The sequence below is a fragment of the Lactuca sativa genome, chromosome 3 (genome assembly GCF_002870075.4).
Source record: "Lactuca sativa cultivar Salinas chromosome 3, Lsat_Salinas_v11, whole genome shotgun sequence".
In the NCBI taxonomy this organism is placed as follows: Eukaryota; Viridiplantae; Streptophyta; class Magnoliopsida; order Asterales; family Asteraceae; genus Lactuca; species Lactuca sativa.
Window position 1 is genome coordinate 6,533,282 of NC_056625.2, and position 19,267 is coordinate 6,552,548.

At 37.8% G+C, this 19,267-nt stretch overlaps 1 protein-coding gene across 1 annotated transcript; it reads right to left on the reverse strand.

Moving 5' to 3' along the window:
* Positions 1-13,903: 13,903 nt before the first annotated feature.
* LOC128132712 (zinc finger BED domain-containing protein RICESLEEPER 2-like) lies at positions 13,904-18,104 on the reverse strand. The gene is made up of 5 exons (XM_052769628.1): positions 18,065-18,104; positions 17,301-17,356; positions 17,125-17,226; positions 16,940-17,032; positions 13,904-16,860 (listed from the first exon to the last, which is right to left on the reverse strand). Exons 1-5 carry the CDS (start codon positions 18,102-18,104, stop codon positions 14,815-14,817), a joined length of 2,337 nt encoding a protein of 778 aa, XP_052625588.1. The 3' UTR covers positions 13,904-14,814.
* Between the last annotated feature and the right edge of the window lie 1,163 nt (positions 18,105-19,267).

Below are 19,267 nucleotides of genomic sequence, written 5' to 3' on the forward strand. Positions count from 1 at the left end.
ATCATTTAGGATTATTCTGTTTACACTTAACTAAGAAAATATTGGATTTTCTGGAAATCAAACTTCATCGATTTTAAGAAGGAAAACGGTTTCTACTCCAAACAAAACTCTTATGAACTCACCAACTTAATTGTTGACACTCTTTTTCAAAACTACTTGTATTCTCAGGAAATCAGTGAAACAGGAAAACTTCAGCGCTTTGAGGATGGGACGTTAAACCGTCAACAATTTATTTTTGTCATCATATTGTAATTGATTTTGAAACATGTAAACATATACTTTGATGTAACTTTTTCAATTATATTTATGATGGTTGTATTTACTTTGAGCACTATTATACACGTTGTTGTGATACTATACATGAAGTCCTCCACCCCTGGACGTTTCCGCCATCCTTGGTTTGGGGGTGTGACATATTAGAAAATCAAAAAATCAAAAAAAAAAATTGGTTATGAAATGTGCTGCTTGAGGGAGATGTTTTGGGAATTGATATTATCAAGTGATAACAGGAAACCTGAGTCTGCATAACGTACCCAAAGTTGAAGGGTCTGTGCTCTGGTTTGATGCGTCAGGCACAAAAAAATTTAAAATGGACATGACTAGGCAGAGTTGAATTTAGGAAATTTATAGACTTGACAAATTTTGACCTAGTTAGATCCATTCAGCCTGACAATACGACGCTCGGATAGGTTGAGCAGGGAGATATATATGGGAATCTACTCGTCACATTAATTGAACCCGTACTTGGAACCGTGGTTTAACTTTTCCTCGATGTGCAGATTCTGTCCTTAATTCCGGTTGGATGGGGCGACTGGGAAATTCCGATAAATTAGATCTGTAGAATATCATTTTCTTTCTTTCCGTCTGTTAGTCATATGTTGTCTCCTTTGCACGACTTCCAATCCGACCTGGTACACGACATATGCAACTCTATTTCTCTGCATGTAATATATGTGAAATACTTCTTATCTGTTAGCCATATGTTGCCTCCTTTGCGCAACTTCTAATCCGACCTGGTACACAGAATATGTAACCTTCTACTTCTCAACACCTCTGAAGTAATAAGTAATAGAATTCTGAATCTATCCTCTCTCTGAATGGTTGTCTGCTCACCCGGTGTAAGGAGTACTCTGGAAGTTCTTGATGACTGGGGCATATCAAGAAGCGGGAAACACGTTCTAGTACAATTCAAATTGAACAGTCAAAGATTGTCTATAGATCTCGCTGCTCAATTTAGGTGCACAACAATATCCCTGGTCGTCGTCAGATGAATGGTCCTTAAGATATAGTATCTAAGGAATTAGGATCAGATATAAATTTTAGGTTTTTAAGTTCACTTTGCCTTGTAACAAGTAGTGTGTCCTAAATTTGTCATAATTTTTCGTGCTTAAGTGGACCACAATACCGACGATTGACCAGACAAAGACGTGAAGATAGAAGGTACCGACAAGTGGATAAAGGCCGTCTAAAAACTTTGATCCCAAATCACTCTTAAAGTTAGATATCATTTTTATTTTTGTTAAATTTGTCATAGTTTCTTCTAATTTAAATATTAAGGGGGAATTAAAAATTAAAAATAACGAAAATAAAAATAAATAAAAATAAAAAAAATCAAAAAAATTCAAAAATCAAAGAAAAATAAAAAAAATTAAAAATCCAAAAATATTTTTGTTTCTTTTTTAATTCGTGTGCTAAGTTTTCTTTTAGTTTTGTTTTGTCTTGAAAAGTGATTTCAGGTATAGATAAGACTCATGGAGTTTGTGTTGAAGATTTCTGAGCCAAAGCCTCGTCCGTGAGCATCAAAGAATTCGCATTCGAAGGAGCAAGAAATGAAGATTATTCTTTCGACATTCAATCTTTCAACCCGAGAAGCAAGGTGAAGCTGAAATTGAAGAATATGTGATGGATTGCATTGAAGCCTCCTCAATCAGTCTGCTGCTATCTTAAACCTGCTAAAGTGATCAAGAAGATTTGTTCTCTCTGATGTTCTCTCTGAAGATTCTCAAGCTAAAAGCACTATCTTTCAAGAATCAGTACATCAAGCCTCCTCACCCGACGTGCGTTCAAGGCCAAACTCTGAAGAAATGCCCAACTACTCAAGATGAAGTCATTCATTGAAGATAAATGCTGAAGCCAAGCTCTCGATGAAGATTAACAAGAAAAGCCAGCTACTTTTTAGGGGGAGCTTGTTGGGTCATTTATGAAAAGAAAAGAAAGCTATAAACCAAGGGGGAGATTGTTGGGTCAATATTATGGTTTATACTTTGCTTTTCTAGGAAATTGTATTTTTTATGTAATATCTTATGTGTTTAGGGTCAAGTTTACGGCCAGGGAGGTGTTTACGACCCATGTTTACCTGGCCCATATTCTCATGTATATATATAGGGGTGAGGGGTGTGAGGAAAAGAGTGATGAACACCAAGGAACTTAAGTGTGTGCATTTGAAGGTGTTCTAGAGAGAGAGAAAAGAGAGTGTGTGTTAGTGTGTGTGAATCTTGTATCCGGATCTTCATTCATATCAATACATACAAGATTCATCATCTTCTTCTTCTCCTTCTCTTCTATTTGATCTGACATCATCTGTTTGATTGGGATTCCGCACCATCAAATGGATCTGATTGATACACAAGCAGATTAGGGACTTACATTGATACCTATGGAGAGGCGACTAATAAATGCATCTAGTGGAGGGTCACTTTCAGACATGACACCAACAAAGATGAGGGCATTAATAGAAAAGTTGGCCAATGAGTCAAAACATTCAGCAATAGAGGAAGAGTGGTACCCAGACCATCCAAGAGGAGTCAAGGAGATGAGCAATGCCCACCTGGAATCTTAGATTTCAGAATTGACTAAATCTGTCCTTTTGTTGACAAAAGAAAAAGGTGTAGAGCCAAAGGTCAAACCTTGCAGGATCTGCTGCAAAACCAGGAACCCAACCGACATGTGCCTAATACTTCAAGAAGATAATGAATCTGTGCAAGCTATGGGAGGATTTAAGCAAAGGCCATTTGATCAGCATCGTAACAACCAAGCTTGGGGAGGGCCTCAAAATAGCAATTTCCAGCCAAAACCTCAATAGAACTTTCAGCAAAGAAACCAATATCAAACTCCACCCAGGTTTCAACAACCTTTTCAGCAAAATCAGCACCATATCAATTTTCAGCAACCACCTGTTTAGTCACAAGCTAGTAGTTCCAGCATGTCCTTGGAAGACATAGTTAAAAGTCTTGCAACCAATACCTAAGCTTTCCAGAATGAAACAAAGTCTAGCATCAAAAATATGGAGCAACAGGTATCACAACTCGCAAACTCCATGAGCAAATTAGAATCACAAACACAAGAAAAATTCCCATCTCAGACTGTGAAGAACCCAAAGCACAATGCTTGTGCTGTCACCCTTAGAAGTGGTAAGTGATAGGTTTTAGCCATTAGATCTTTCCTATGTGCGCATGCAAAACCCTAATGCTTGGATCTAGGCTTTCTAATTAAACATGCTTTGAATCCAAGACTTCTAATAGCTAATTAGGTTAAATAACAACATTGAAACAGATCTAGAACCATACCTTTGAATTCCTTGTTGATCTTGTTGTCTTGGAGCTTCTAGAGTCACAATTGTCACTCCTCTAATGGCTTACAAACACCAAATAGCAAGGAGGATGATTTGGGAGAGAGGAGAGGGGAGGAATTCGGCCAGAGCTTCTCTACTTATGGTGAAGTACCGAATTCCCTTAGCCATGGGTTCTATATATACTTGTAGACTCCTTAAGGGTTACAACCTAAACCCTATTGGATAATCTTCTCTTAAGACTATCCAAATCCATTCCTAGATAACACCATGGACGATTTTAGCTATCCTTTAGCTTCTAGAATTCGTCCATCATATATCTATATGGATTTACAGTCTAAAGTTTAACTATCAAACAATTGACAGTTTATACCCTCTTATTAAATTAATCTCTTTAAGTCACCAAATTAATTCTAATTAATTCTATGACTTATATCAACAATATTATTATTCTTTATAATAATATTTACTCTCTCTTAATAAATCATCCTATCAAGTTGCTATGGTGAAGGCAACCCAAAAGGACCATGCACAACCGGTTCAAATACTTGCCTAATATAGTTGCAGCCTTAGACACTAATCCAACAGTCTCCCACTTGGATAAGTCTAGTAACTATATGCACAAGTACAATTCGGTTTGCAATCGTAGCTCCCAAAGACGCTGTCAAACTCTGATCTAATCAATCTTGTCCTTTAGATAAGGGATCGTACAGTCCTCTGTTAGATATCATGTTGACAATCCTATGGAATGGTTAGTCAAGCATTTAGGTTTCTCGATCTCCGATTTATTTGACATAGAACTTAATTGAACACATCAATTCAGTTCTGACCGGGCCCGACACATAAGTCAAATCAAATCATCGAGTGGCCGAGATATCGCTTTTACCTTCTGAGATAAAAGTTACAGATAAACTTCGACTTATATGCATTTATTTATTCATTAACCAACTATACACAACAATGCGTTTTATAACACTGAGTTACTGATGCGGTTTCGCATTATCAATGTACAATTAATCAACAAATAACAAACGATATATCTAGGTTTTAAGACTATATGATATTATCGTCTTGCGATCACCCTTTTATATCTTATTCCATAAGGTGATTCCAGCAAGCGCGGGTTTGTTCCAATGCTCAAAACTAGTTCATAAGCACTCATGAACGTTCCAGCAACCCTTTGCTATGTCTAATACCATTTAGACAATCTACACACCAATTCATGACAATCTTCATTCATATCTACTTCCAACATATGAACGATTGTGGACAATTTGAACAATTCGATTATTCCTAATAAACTCAATTATTCTGGAAGTCAAAACATGCAAAGTGAAACAATAGTTAAACAATTAACATAAGATAGTAACATTACTCATAAATAAAACTCCTTTATTTAATCATCAAATGTTAGTTACATTTATCTATTACACGTTTCTTATACTATCTAATCTATGCTAATATCATCCTTCAGCCCAATACTCCTAGCATGCTGCAAGTGCTTAACCCTACTCAGTCCCTTCGTAAGCGGATCTGCTGGGTTATCTTCTGATGATATCCTCTTCACTATGAGTTGTCCTTCTTCTACACGATGTCTAATGAAGTGATATTTTCTGTCGATATGTCTTGATCTACCATGATCCCTCGGTTCCTTGGTCAAGGCAACCGCTCCTTCGTTATCACAGAAAATCTCCATGGGCTCCTTTATGGCAGGTACAACTCCAAGATCACTGATGAAGTTCTTTAGCCATATTGCCTCCTTCGACGCTTCGCTCGCTGCAATGTACTCTGATTCGCACGTTGAATCAGCTATGGTTTCCTGCTTGGAACTCTTCCATGTCACTGCTCCTCCATTTAGGGTAAAGACCCAGCCCGACTGCGAATGGTAGTTGTCCCTATCGGTCTGAAAACTGGCGTCACTATACCCTAGCACCTTCAAGTCATCACTCCCTCCGAGGGCTAAGAACCATTCCTTCGTCCTCCGAAGGTACTTAAGGATATTCTTCACCGCAATCCAATGTGCTCTGCCAGGATTCCCTTGATATCTGCTAACCATGCTCATAGCGAAGGCCACATTAGGGCGAGTACAAGTCATAGCGTACATGATTGAGCCAACTGCGGAAGCGTATGGTACTCGGCTCATTTCTGCTAATTCTGACTAAGTCCAATTAGTCTCTTACTTCTTTCTCTTACTATCCTTATTCCTAAAATGTAAGAAGCCTCTCCGAGGTCCTTCACAGCAAAACACTTCCCGAGCCAGGACTTAACCTCCTGCAGAGTCGGGATGTCGTTTCCTATGAGTAATATGTCATCGACATATAGAACGAGGAAGCTTACTATACTCCCATTGACTTTGACATATACACATGATTCGTCTTCGCTTCGTACAAATCCAAACTCTTTAACTTTCTCATCGAAGCAAAGATTCCATCTGCGAGACGCTTGCTTAAGTCCATAAATGGACTTCTCAAGCTTACGCACTCTATTCGGATGCTTCGGATCCACAAACCCCTCTGGCTAAGCCATGTAAACATAGTCAACTCCAGGAGTTTGAGTAAAGCCCTTCGCAACCAATCGCGCTTTATATGTGTGTACTTTACCATCCACGTCGGTCTTCTTCTTGAAGATCCATTTTCACCCAACGGTCTTACGTCCGGGCACATAATCAACCAAATTCCAAACTTGGTTATCATACATGGATTGGATCTCGCTATCCATCGCCTCTTTCCATTTTGCAGACTCCGGGCCTGTCATGGCTTCCTTATAGCTATTAGGTTCATCAAGGTTTACTAGTGTACCATCACTAATATACGTGTCCCCTTCGGTAGTAATATGAAAACCATAAAACTGGGGATGAACTCTAACTCTATCGGAACGTCTAAGAGGTAAGGACCCGTCAATCGGTTCAACCGGAGTTTCCTCCAGGGTTGAGTGCCAGCGGTAGAGGTTCCTTCATCTATCGACTCTTGAATCTCTTCAAGCTCGATTTGCCTCCCACTGTCTCCTTGGCTTATGAGTTCTCGCTCTCGGAAAACTCCTCTCCTCGCAACAAAGACAACATTGTCCTTCGGTCTATAGAAGAGATATCCAAAGGATGTCTGCGGGTAGCCGATGAAAATACATCGCTCACTTCGAGGTTCGAGTTTGTCATGAGTATCTCGTCTTACAAAAGCCTCGCAACCCCAAACCTTGATATATGCCAACGAGGGAGCTTTCCCTATCCACATCTCGTGACACGTTTTGGCAACCTTCTTAGTAAGGACTCGGTTAAGGATATGGGCGGCAGTCTCTAAGGCATACCCCCAAAAAGAGATAGGTAGTGAAGCACGACTCATTCTAGATCGAACCATATCCAATAAGGTTCGATTACGCCTTTCTGCCACACTATTCAACTGCGGTGTCCTAGGAGGCGTTAATTGTGAAACTATTCCACACTCCTTGAGATAATCGTGGAATTCAAGACTTAGGTACTCTCCTCCTCGATCGGATCGAAGCATCTTGATTTTCCACTTCATTCTTGAACTCTTTGAACTTTTCAAAGGTTTCTGACTTTTGCTTGATTAGATAGATATACCCATATCTACTATAATCATCGGTAAAAGTCACGTAGAAACGGTTCCCATCCTTCGTGGTTGATCTAAACGGTCCACATACATTGGTATGTATTAAGTCCAATAGACCTTCACCCTTTTCACACGTACCCGTGAAGGGTGACTTAGTCATCTTTCCAAGTAAACAAGACTCGCATGTGTCATCTTCCCTAAGGTCGAATGACTCCAACACTCCATCCTTTTGGAGTTGGGCTATGCGTTTCTTGTTGACATGTCCAAGACGACAGTGCCACAAGGATGCTTTATCCATACTAGTGGAAGAATCTATATTCAAAACATCATTTCCTAAGTTATCAACAATCATAACAGTTTCATAAATTCCATTACATGGTATAGCTTCAAAGTAAAAGACACCATTTAGATAAGCCAAAATAGAACCATTCTCATTATTAAAAGAAAATATAAAACCTTGTCTATATAAACCATGAAATGAAATGATGTTTCTAGCCATTTCTGGCGAATAGCAACAATTGTTCAAATCTAAACATAAATTATTCCTAAGCACTAAAGAATACACTCCAATCTTGGTCACAGGCGACGATCTTATGTTCCCATGATTAGATTGATTCTTCCTTGCTCCACATCCCTACTTCTTCTTAGTCCCTGCACATTAGAACAAATATGGTAACCACAACCGGTATCAAGAACCCAAGAAATAGCATGATTAGAATCATTAGATTTAATTGTGTATATACTTGTGAAAGATGGCTTGATCTTTCCTTCCTTGATGGCTTGCAGGTACTCTGGGCAGCTTCTCTTCCAATGTCCTATCTTGTGGCAGTGGTGGCATTCTGCCTCCTTCGGGTTAGGGCAGGGCTTAGCGGGATCAACTTTGGTCCCACTAGAAGAGGCACCATCTCGAGCTTTAACCTTGCGATAGTTCTTCGATGAAGCCTTCCTCTTCTTTCCCTTCCCTTGACCAATAGCCAAGACAGGAGCAACGGGCGGATTGGGAGTTTGTGCAACCGACTTGTCTTTGAAGTTGCTCTCAGCGACCCTCAAGAGACCTTGGAGTTTGCTTAGGGTGACCTCCTCTTTGTTCATGTGGTAGGTCGTCCTAAATTGATTGTACATCGGAGGCAAAGAGTGAAGCACCATGTCGATCGCCAAGTCTTCTCCAAAGTCAACATTTAACTTGCGAAGGCGGTCGACATACCTTTGCATCTTTTGCAGGTGCACGGTAAGAGATTCTCCATGACCCATCTTAGCGGAAATCATGTTGGTGAAAATCTCATAACGCTCTTGTCTCGCGTTCTGGTGGTATCTCTCCAATAAGTCTTGATGCATCTCGTACGGGTACATGTCCTCGTAGGACTTTTGGAATTCGGAGTTCATGGTGGCTATCATGATGCAATGTACCTTCGTTTCATCTCGCTCATGAGTTTCAAAAGCGGTAATTTCATCCGGAGTAGCGATTTCGGGGTTGATTTTCTCGAGCTTCTCATCGAGGACATACTCCTTATCCTCATAGCGAGCAATGGTGCGAATGTATCTTATCCAATCGCTAAAGTTCGTTCCATCGAAGGTGACCTTTTGGCAAAGGCTCATCAACGTGAAAGAACTAGCAGCAGCGTTGTTAGCGTTCGACATCTACAAATAGAAAGGACAAAGATAGATTAGAATAAGAATCCCTAATTATCACCCAATAAGAAAAATTAGGGCTAGGATCCAACAATAACATTTACATACTAGAAAAGAGATGTCGTAATCTAACATGCAAATAAATTGAAGGTAAGTGAATGACGATTCACTAATTCTCCATCACAAAACCTAACTATTAGTCCTAAGTGTATTGAGAATTCCTTGGTTCGGATGAGATTCATTGAAACTATTCAATGGCATGTTTAAATCTCGATATGCCTCTCTTGTTTGTGACTGGGATACTGAGGATCACAAAGTGGGTGTGAATTACCATGCAAATTCACATGGTGCCTTCATTGTAACAATCACCTATTCGATGTGCCGGTAAACCACGTACGCTCCATCGAACTATGATAAACAATGAATCACCCTTTGCCACCTTTGCTTAGAATCAATTAGTGTGCCGGTAAACCACACACGCTCCACTAACTTCTTAGCAAGGGTGCAAAGTGTAATTTCATGGGATTGCATCAATTCACTTTTCCTAAAGTAACTAAGATTGAGAAATTTTTAAAAATGTGTAGTTACTTTGTATTACTTATTATACTTTTAATGAGGTTGCCCTATCCTACCCGTTCGGCTAACGACCCTCCACCGATCAAGCAAGCGGTGGGTGTGAGTGTACACCCATTAAGCGCCATTTTATAGGCCGCAACCATATACCCACCTTATAGATCGGCTTCGTGAATGAGGCCTACTAACGGTAAGACTAGCATTTTAGTTATATATATATATATATATATATATATATATATATATATATATATATATATATATATTATTCTAGTAATATCATATTAGTATAGAGTTGTATTTTAAACCTTTTAAAATCTAGGGTTTGAAATTTAAGTTGTCTAAATTAAAACTTTTAATCACAAAATATAATTTTCAAAACTTGAGGACAAGTTTTAAACATTTAAAACATGGAGGATCAAATGACAAATAATTTCAATTAACAATTGATTTCCTAATTATCTATATTTGATTTATTCAAGATTTCTTTTAAGATAATTACCAAAATAATCAAATAATTAATTAATTATCATATAAGGAAATTAAATATTTAATTAGTTGATAATTACCTTTAATTAGATCAAGATTATAGTCATATATATCAAAAAATCGGATTAGGTTGGATTAAGGCAAGTTTCCATAAGATAATTATGAAAAAATCCCGAATCTGGCCATTCCTGACGCTTGGACTCGCCGAGTGCACAAAGGGACTCGTCGAGTCAGGCCAACTCGCCGAGTCCATGACTCAAAAACCAAAAATTTGAATTTTGCAGGTTTGTTTCATACAATTAAGCAACAATTTAATGAAAACCAAGCAAGTCTCTGATACCACTGATGGGTTTTAGCCATAAGATCTTTCCTATGTGCGCATGCAAAACCCTAATGCTTAGATCTAGGCTTTCTAATTAAACATGCTTTGAATCCAAGACTTCTAATAGCTAATTAGGTTAAATAACAACATTGAAACAGATCTAGAACCATACCTTTGAATTCCTTGTTGATCTTGTTGTCTTGGAGCTTCTAGAGTCACAATTGTCACTCCTCTAATGGCTTACAAACACCAAATAGCAAGGAGGATGATTTGGGAGAGAGGAGAGGGGAGGAATTCGGCCAGAGCTTCTCTACTTATGGTGAAGTATCGAATTCCCTTAGCCATGGGGTCTATTTATACATGTAGACTCCTTAAGGGTTACAACCTAAACCCTATTGGATAATCTTCTCTTAAGGCTATCCAAATCCATTCCTAGATAACACCATGGACGATTTTAGCTATCCTTTAGCTTCTAGAATTCGTCCATCATATATCTATATGGATTTACAGTCTAAAGTTTAACTATCAAACAATTGACAGTTTATACCCTCTTATTAAATTAATCTCTTTAAGTCACCAAATTAATTCTAATTAATTCTATGACTTATATCAACAATATTATTATTCTTTATAATAATATTTACTCTCTCTTAATAAATCATCCTATCAAGTTGCTATGGTGAAGGCAACCCAAAAGGACCATGCACAACCGGGTCAAATATTTGCCTAATATAGTTGCAGCCTTAGACACTAATCCAACAGTAAGAACTATAAAAAACTAGTTCAGCAAGAAGATGAGGAAGAAGAGATCGTGGTTGGGCAAGAATCTGAGGCAACTGAAGAGGTGCAGAAAAAAGATGGACCTACTAAAGCTGAAGTGAAAATTACCCCTCCTCCTTTTCCCTCAAGACTGAAAAACACGAAAAAAGAAAAGGAAGACAAAGAGATTATGGATTTCTTCAGAAAGGTTGAGGTAAATATTCCCCTCCTAGATGCGATTAAACAACTACCCTGATATGCTAAATTTTTAAAAGAGTTGTGTACTTCAAAAAGAAAATTAAAAGGAAACGAAACAATTAAAGTAAGCGAGAATGTTTCAGCTGTTTTACAAAAAAGGTTACCCCCAAAGTGTAAGGATCCAGGAGTATTTACAGTTCCTTGCAAGTTGGGGAACCTTTCAGTGCCAAGAGCTATGTTGGACTTAGGATCTTCTATAAATGTTTTACCATATTCACTTTTTAAAACTATTGGGGTAGGGCCTTTAAAAAGAACAGGAGTTATCATTCAGTTAGCTGATCGTTCACTAGTGCACCCGAAAGGTGCACTGGAAGACGTGCTGGTTCAAGTGAATGAGCTCATATTCCCAACTGATTTCTATGTTTTGGATATGGGAGATGACGACTCACCAAACTCATGTTCCATTCTTTTGGGGAGACCCTTTTTAAAAACTGCCAGAACCAAAATAGATGTTTATGATGGTACTCTTTAAATGGAATTTGATGGTGAAGTTATCAACTTCAATATTTATGATGTCATGCGTTACCCAGATGATGTTTCAATCCATAATTTCATTGATGTAATTGAACCATTATCTGCAAAATATTTTGAGATTCCTAACCATGAGTCACTAGCATTAGTGCTCCACATAAATTTGTCTATTAATGCAGCTCAGGTTATATCAGAAAATTATGTGGTTGATAGAGAAGTTCAAGAGATGGAAACTCAATTGGACCAGCAGAGAAAGTTGAGGTATGGTACCCTAACTCTTAAATTACCAATTTCTAACTCCAAGCTTTTCCCTCCTGTAGTGCAAGCCCCCATCTTGGAGCTAAAGACACTTCCAGAACACCTGAAATATGCATATCTTGGGGAAAAAGAAACATTACCAGTTATCATATCCAACAAGTTGTCAGAAAAAGAAGAGTTAGAGCTGATCAGAATTCTGAAGGAGTATAAAAGTGAAATTGGGTGGACTATTGCAGACATTAAAGGAATCAATCCATCTCTATGCATGCACAAAGTTTTGATGGAAGAACATTATAACCCATTGCGAGAGGCCCAAAGCAGATTAAACCCACCAATGATGGAGGTGGTTAAAAAAGAAGTTATGAAGTTACTGGATGCTGGGATGATATACCCAATTTCTGACAGCAAGTGGGTCAGCCCAGTTCAAGTTGTTCCCAAGAAGGCCGGGGTGACAGTGGTAGAGAACAAAGAAGGAGATATGGTTCTAACTCGGGTTCAAAATGGATGACGCGTGTGTATAGACTACAGAAAATTAAAATAGCCACCCGGAAAGATCATTTCCCTCTCCCATTCACAGATCAGATGCTAGAGAGGCTTGCTAGAAAATCCAACTACTACTGCTTGGATGGATTTTAAGGTTTCCACCAGATTCCAGTTGCTCCAGAAGATCAAGAGAAAACGACTTTCACCTGCCCTTTCGGGACATTTGCGTATAGGCATATGCCATTCGGACTCTGCAACGCACCCGCTACCTTTCAAAGGTGTATGGTTAGTATATTTTCTGAGTATGTCAAAAATACCATAGAAGTCTTCATGGATGATTTTACCGTCTATAGAGACTCCTTTGATATTTGTTTAAAAAACCTCACAAAATTTTTACAAAGATGTATAGAAACAGACCTGGTCTTAAATTTTGAAAAATGTCACTTTATGGTTGACCAAGGTCTGATTCTTGGGCATATTGTTTCAAAAAGAGGTTTGGAAGTCGATAAAGAAAAAAAAATAGATGTTATAAAGAGCTTACCCTACCCGAAGAATGTTCGGGAAGTGCATTCCTTTCTTGGCCATGCAGGGTTTTACTGGAGGTTTATAAAATATTTTTCATAGATATCAGTTCCCATGTGCCAGTTGTTGCAAAAAGACGCTAAATTTGACTTCAATGAAGATTGCAAGAAAGCTTTTGATGTGCTGAAAAATCTTCTTACTTCTGCCCACATCATTCAGCCCCCAGATTGGAGTTTACCTTTCGAGATAATGTGTGATGCCAGTAACACTGTTGTTGGAGTTGTTCTAGGACAAAGAAAAGATCGGGTTCCCCATGTTATATATTATGCATCGAAGACCTTAGACAGCACCCAAGCAAATTACTCCACTACTGAAAAAGAGTTGCTATCAATTGTTTTTGCATTGGAAAAATTCAGACAATATTTTTTGGGCACAAAAGTCATAAATTTTTCAGATCACGCAGCCATTCGGTACCTTCTTGGCAAAAAAGACTCAAAGCCAAGGTTGATTAGATAGATTTTGCTGCTACAGGAATTTGATATAGAGATTAGGGACAAAAGTGGGAGACAAAATTTGGTAGCTAATAATTTGAGCCGACTCAACCCACCTAAAGACCCGACACCGATCCGCGAAACATTTCCTGATGAGCATCCATTCATTGTTCATAATCCTCCTTGGTTTGCTGATATTGTGAACTACTTGGTCTCCAGAGAACTCCCTCCAAATCTCACCCGGGCTCAGAAAGATAAAATAAAGAAGGAGGCGAAAAGATATGTTTGGGACGAACCATATCTATGGAAAAACCGCGTTGATCAGGTGATTAGAAGATGTATACCTCAAGATGAAGTCAATTCAATCCTGAATTTCTGCCATTCAGAAGCTTGCGGAGGGCATTATGGTCAACAACGTACCTAGGGGTGTAAACGAGCCGAGTCGAGCCGAACACTATAAAGCTCGAAGCTCGACTCGACAAAAATACTCGAGCTCGAAGCTCGGCTCGAACTCGACTCGAGCCTTGATTTTAAACTCGAGCTCGGGCTCGTGAAATACTCGACAGTCTCGAGCTCGGCTCGGCTCGGCTCGACTAATATATGTATATATATTTTAAAATCACTAAATTAAGTAATAACTATTAAAACATTCCATATTCTAATGTCCAAACTACCAAAAAAATCACAATTAAACGTCTAATATCAATAAAACATCACCCATAGTCCATATATGTCATAAGTTTTACATATTTTCAAAATACCAAAAATAAACAATCTTTAATGCAAAATAGCATCAACCACGTTTTTGCATACTTTCAAAATACAAAAAATAAACATTTTTCAATGCAAAACAGCTTTTAATACTTCAGAAATATACCAACTCAGCATCAAAACAGCTTCTTCAGCTTCTACCTGATGAAATAACAACAAACAACAATTATTTAACAGCTATGTAACCTAAAAACAACACAAGAATCAATAAAAAACAACAAAATAAATGCAAAATACACAACAAAAAAACTGCCAAAACCAGAAAAAACAGAAAAAAAAAACCACAAAAAGCTGCAAAAAAAAAGAAGAAAAAAACAGCAAAAAAAATATTTAACAGCAAACAACAATTATTTAACAACTATTTAACCTAAAAACAGCATAAAAATCAGTAAAAACAACAAAAAAAACTGCAAAAGAAACAATAAAAAACTACCAAAAACCATAAAAATAGTAAAAAAAACTACAAAAAGCTGCAAAAAAGAAAAAAAACAGCAAAAAAAAAAAAATTTGTTTTCAACATTTTAAATAAACTTACTTATTATGGAATGAGAAGATTGATCTCCATTTGTTGCTTCTCTTTCTGAAATGTATAAACACAAGAATAATAAATATAATTGAAATTATAAAAACACATTAAAGGTGATGAAAAACAAATAATCATGCCTTTTTCTTTCTTTTTAAACCATAGAGGCTTCGACACCAATCTCCACCACAAAGTAAGACTTCTACCGTTTCAGTAGCCAAGGATGCTCTATATGTGTCAATAACTCTACTACCCGCACTAAAAGTAGCTTCCGATGCAACAGTGGTGATAGGAATTGCAAGTATATCTCGAGCCATGCGTGACAATATACGATACTTTAACGAATTTGACCGCCACCATTGTAAAACATCAAATGGTATTGGATCCTCTTCACAAATGTAACAACTCTCTTCAAGATAATTATCTAAATCGGATTTTTGTGGTTGTATATTTTCAACTGTTCTTACAAATTGAGCGAACTCAGACCAACCAGAAGATGAAGCTTGAATAGTCACATTGTTTCCTCTTAAACCATCACTTTCGCCATTTCCTTCACCACTACTAGAGTAATACTCATCTGCATATTCTTTATACAATTTATATAAAGCTTTTTTCACTTTGTCTATATTTTCACAAGCTTCATTTCCAGGATACATCCTAGGAAAGCAAAACTCAATAACCCTCATTTTGCACCTAGGATCTAAAATAGCACCAATAGACATCATTAAGTTGCAATCTCCCCAATATTTATCAAATTTTAGTTTCATGCACTTAACCATGTCATGAACAAACTCATCTTCGTTAGAATCTTCAAACTTCTTATCCAACAAAACTTTCACTCTAAAAATTTCATTAAGAAATAAGTTTGAAGTCGGATACTCACTCCCAGAGATGATATTAGTCGCAGAGTCAAAGACTTCTAAGATTTCACATACCTTTTCCACCTTCAACCAATCATCATTGCTAGGACAACAAAGATAGCGTGGCTCTCTTTCTTTGTACATTGGAAACACCTCTTTAAATTTGATTGCAGCCGACAACATTTGATATGTTGAATTCCATCTTGTCTTGCATTCAAGAATAAGTTTTCTATGTGGCAATTGCAACTGTTGCACAATCTCAGAAAACAAATTAAGTCTCCCTTCATTTTGATTGATAAACGTGACAGTTTCGTGAATATCCTCAATAATATAGCTAATTCTAGAAAGTCCATCTTGAACCATAAGATTCAAGATGTGTGCACAACAACGTACATGAAACAACTTTCCTCCACAAGGCAACTTTTTAACCCTTGAAAAAGTTTCACTTAGGATCCTAACAGCCGAATCGTTATTTGAGGCATTGTCAACGGAAATAGTGAACACCTTATTCTCTATACCCCAATCCTTAAAACACTTGTAAAGATTGTCAGCAATCTCAAGCCCGCGATGAGGAGGAGGTAAGTGAATAAAGCTAAGAACACGTTTTTGTAATTGCCAATTAGAATCAACAAAATGGCCTGTAAGAACCATATACTCGATTTTCTGATTGGTAGACTTCCACATATCCGTGGTCACACTAATCTTTGAAATAGACTTTAATAAATTCTTCAGCTTGTTCTTTTCTATCTCAAAAACTTTTTCACAGTCTTTTTTAATGGAAACACGTGAGACATTTTCCCATTCAAGCATTCCACGCTTTTGCATCATGTTAAATCCTTCTTCTTCAACAATTGTGAAAGGATGCTCGTGCATAAGTATCCAATGCGCAACAGACTCTCTCATTTTCATCATATCAAACTTTCCATCAGTAAGGGCGGGAGTGACATGTTTTTCTTGATTGCATCCTGAATCAGCTGCTTGCAAAGTGATCTTTTGTTGTTTCAAGTCATGAGCTGCTTTTGGGCCACATGTCTTCAAGTGTCGTTTCAAATGACTAGTACTCGAGCTTGATATTATGGCGAGTCGACCTTTACAAAATCTACACTGTGCTTTCATAGTCCCATCAGGCATCTTAACTTCAGTAAAATCTGCCCATACTGGAGAAGTCTTTGGTCTTTTCTTCTTTTGAAAATGGGAACTCCCTTCATCTGCATTTTCTTCATTGTTTGTAGAATGGGTGTTTCTGTCATTTACCAAACCATCATTCTCTTGTTGCGAGTTTGGAGCTGATGAAATATCAGAAGGTGTGTTTGATTCCATCTGCAAATCAGAAAAGTTACCACACAAATAAATACATTAATACTTCAGCCAACAAAAAAACATTAATATTTCAGCCAACAAAAAGAAAAGAATTGAGCTGTTCTATCTTAAAATTTAACAACAGAAATCCAGAATCAGAATCATAAACAGTGTTCAGCAAGCTTGCATGATACTGAAACAATAAATTAATTTTTTTTGTGTAAGCCTAAATGGTAATAAAACTGATATGAAAGTACTAATGGTTAATAATGACAAGATCCAAACAAGATTTCTGTTATTACATCTGCAATATATCTTATTCGGTATGTAATTTGAATTCCCATACTCAATTTTTCCCTTTTGAATTCTTAAATCACATAATAAGATCTAACAATTATCATGTTTTATAGATTACAGATTAAAAATCAAATGATTACTGTAAGAGACTATCACTTACATACACATGGACTATTACTGTAAGACACAAAAGGAACTAAAAGCTGGAAATCGAATATTACTGTAAGAAAAAGAAATCGAATATTGCTGTAAGAAAAAGAAAGAAATACGGACTTACATTCAATCGTATGTATGTATGTGTCGTTCTACGTTCTTACTCAGCAGTCAGCAACAATCGATGAACTAAAGGCCGACGATTATGAATGGTGGACTAGCGGCGACGAGCACAGATAGTGCACCGACAGGCGGCAACCGATATGTGGAGCAACGGATGAGGTGTCGGCGATCTGCAAACGGCGATCTGTGTTTTTCGAATTGTGAAGGATTGAAGGTCTGAACGAACGATAGGGGTCAGGGTCTCAGGGGATAAGGCGAATAGCGAATTAGTGATAGTCGATACCGATAGCTAAGGGAATGAAGGTTTAAGGGTTTTTTTTGGGTTTGGGAATTAGGACTTTAGATGGATCATGGATCGACGGATAGGGATATCACTTATCAGGCATTTTTTTTAGTTTTTTTTATTATGTTATTAATGATTAAGAATTAATAAATTAAAAAAAATGGCATATATGTAAATTACATTAAGCTCGACTAAGCTCGCGAGCCGTACAAGATGAGTATTTTAGTACTCGAGCTCGGCTCGATAAGGTACTCGAGTAGCTCGAGCTCGAGCTCGGCTCGATTAAGGTCGAGTCGATTTCGAGTATTTTTCGAGTCGGTCTCGAGTTTCTCACGAGTTGGCTTGTCTCGTTTACACCCCTAAACGTACCGCACGCAAGGTCTTGGACATCGGTCTTTATTGGCCTCATATTTTTCGTGACTCTTTTCTATTTTGCAAAACCTATGAAAGATGTCAAATGATTAGGTCTTTGACATCTCGTAATCAAATGCCACTTACTCCGATCTTGGTATGTGAAATTTTTGACGTTTGGGGTATAGATTTCATAGGTACGTTTCCGCCTTCTTTCAGGTTTGTATACATCTTACTTGCTATGGATTATGTTTCCAAATGGTTCGAGGCAAAAGCTACATGAACAGATGATGCCAAAGTTGTTGTTGATTTTGTCAAGACAAATGTATTCGCTAGTTTTGGGACACCAAAGGCTATCATTAGTGATTGGTGCACACATTTCTGCAACTGTACCCTCGAAGAACTCCTCAAGAAATATGGTGTCACACATCGGATATCCACAACATATCACCCGCAAACTAATGGGCAGATTGAAGCTTCAAACAGACAGATCAAGGGCATTATAGAGAAAACCATCAATCTGGTCAAGAAAGATTGGAGCATTCGATTGGATGATGCGTTATGGGTTCACCGGACAACATACAAAACTTCTATAGGTATGCCACCGTATAGAATCGTTTTTGGAAAACCTTGTCGATTATCGGTTGAGTTAGAGCATCGAGCATATTGGGTTGTCAAAAACTTGAACATGAGCATGGATGAGGCTGGTAAGAAAAGAAGATTGGATATTCAAGAGTTAGAAGAAATCAGGAATGATGCTTACGAAAACGAGGCAATCTATAAGGAGAAGACAAAAGCGTTTCACGATAAGATGATCTCGCGAAAGGTATTCACCACCGGTCAAAAGGTACTATTATATCACTTTCGTGTCAAACTTATTTTCGGTAAATTGAGGTCTCGTTGGGTGGGACCTTTTGTTGTTACTAACGTGTTTGATCATGGTGCTATAGAAATTAAGAGTGAACAAACAGGAAAGATTTTTAAGGTACATGGTCACCGTCTCAAACCATTTTACGAAGGGTTTCATGTTACAAATGAAGAAGTGGAGGTAGTCGAGGTCCCGACTTAGCGCAATTGAGGAAACCAAGCAACAATATCGAGCCAACGACAATAAAAACGGGCAGCTTACCGGGAGCCAACGACAAATTGACTTTACGCAAAGAGGTGTAAACATTAGGATGTGTCCCTGAGGATCTAACCTTGCTTACCTGTACTATCTGT

What these genes read in the sequence shown, in the direction of transcription:
- LOC128132712 (XM_052769628.1), bottom strand. Translation starts at nt 18,104, where the DNA reads ATGAGGCCAATAAAGACCGATGTCCAAGACCTTGCGTGCG. An exon ending in TGTCCAAGACCTTGCGTGCG is followed by an intron (nt 17,357 to 18,064) that starts GTACGTTTAGGG and finishes TTTTTCTTACAG; the next exon opens with TAATATTCGATTTCCAGCTT. An exon ending in GATGTAATAACAGAAATCTT is followed by an intron (nt 17,033 to 17,124) that starts GTTTGGATCTTG and finishes TTATTGTTTCAG; the next exon opens with TATCATGCAAGCTTGCTGAA.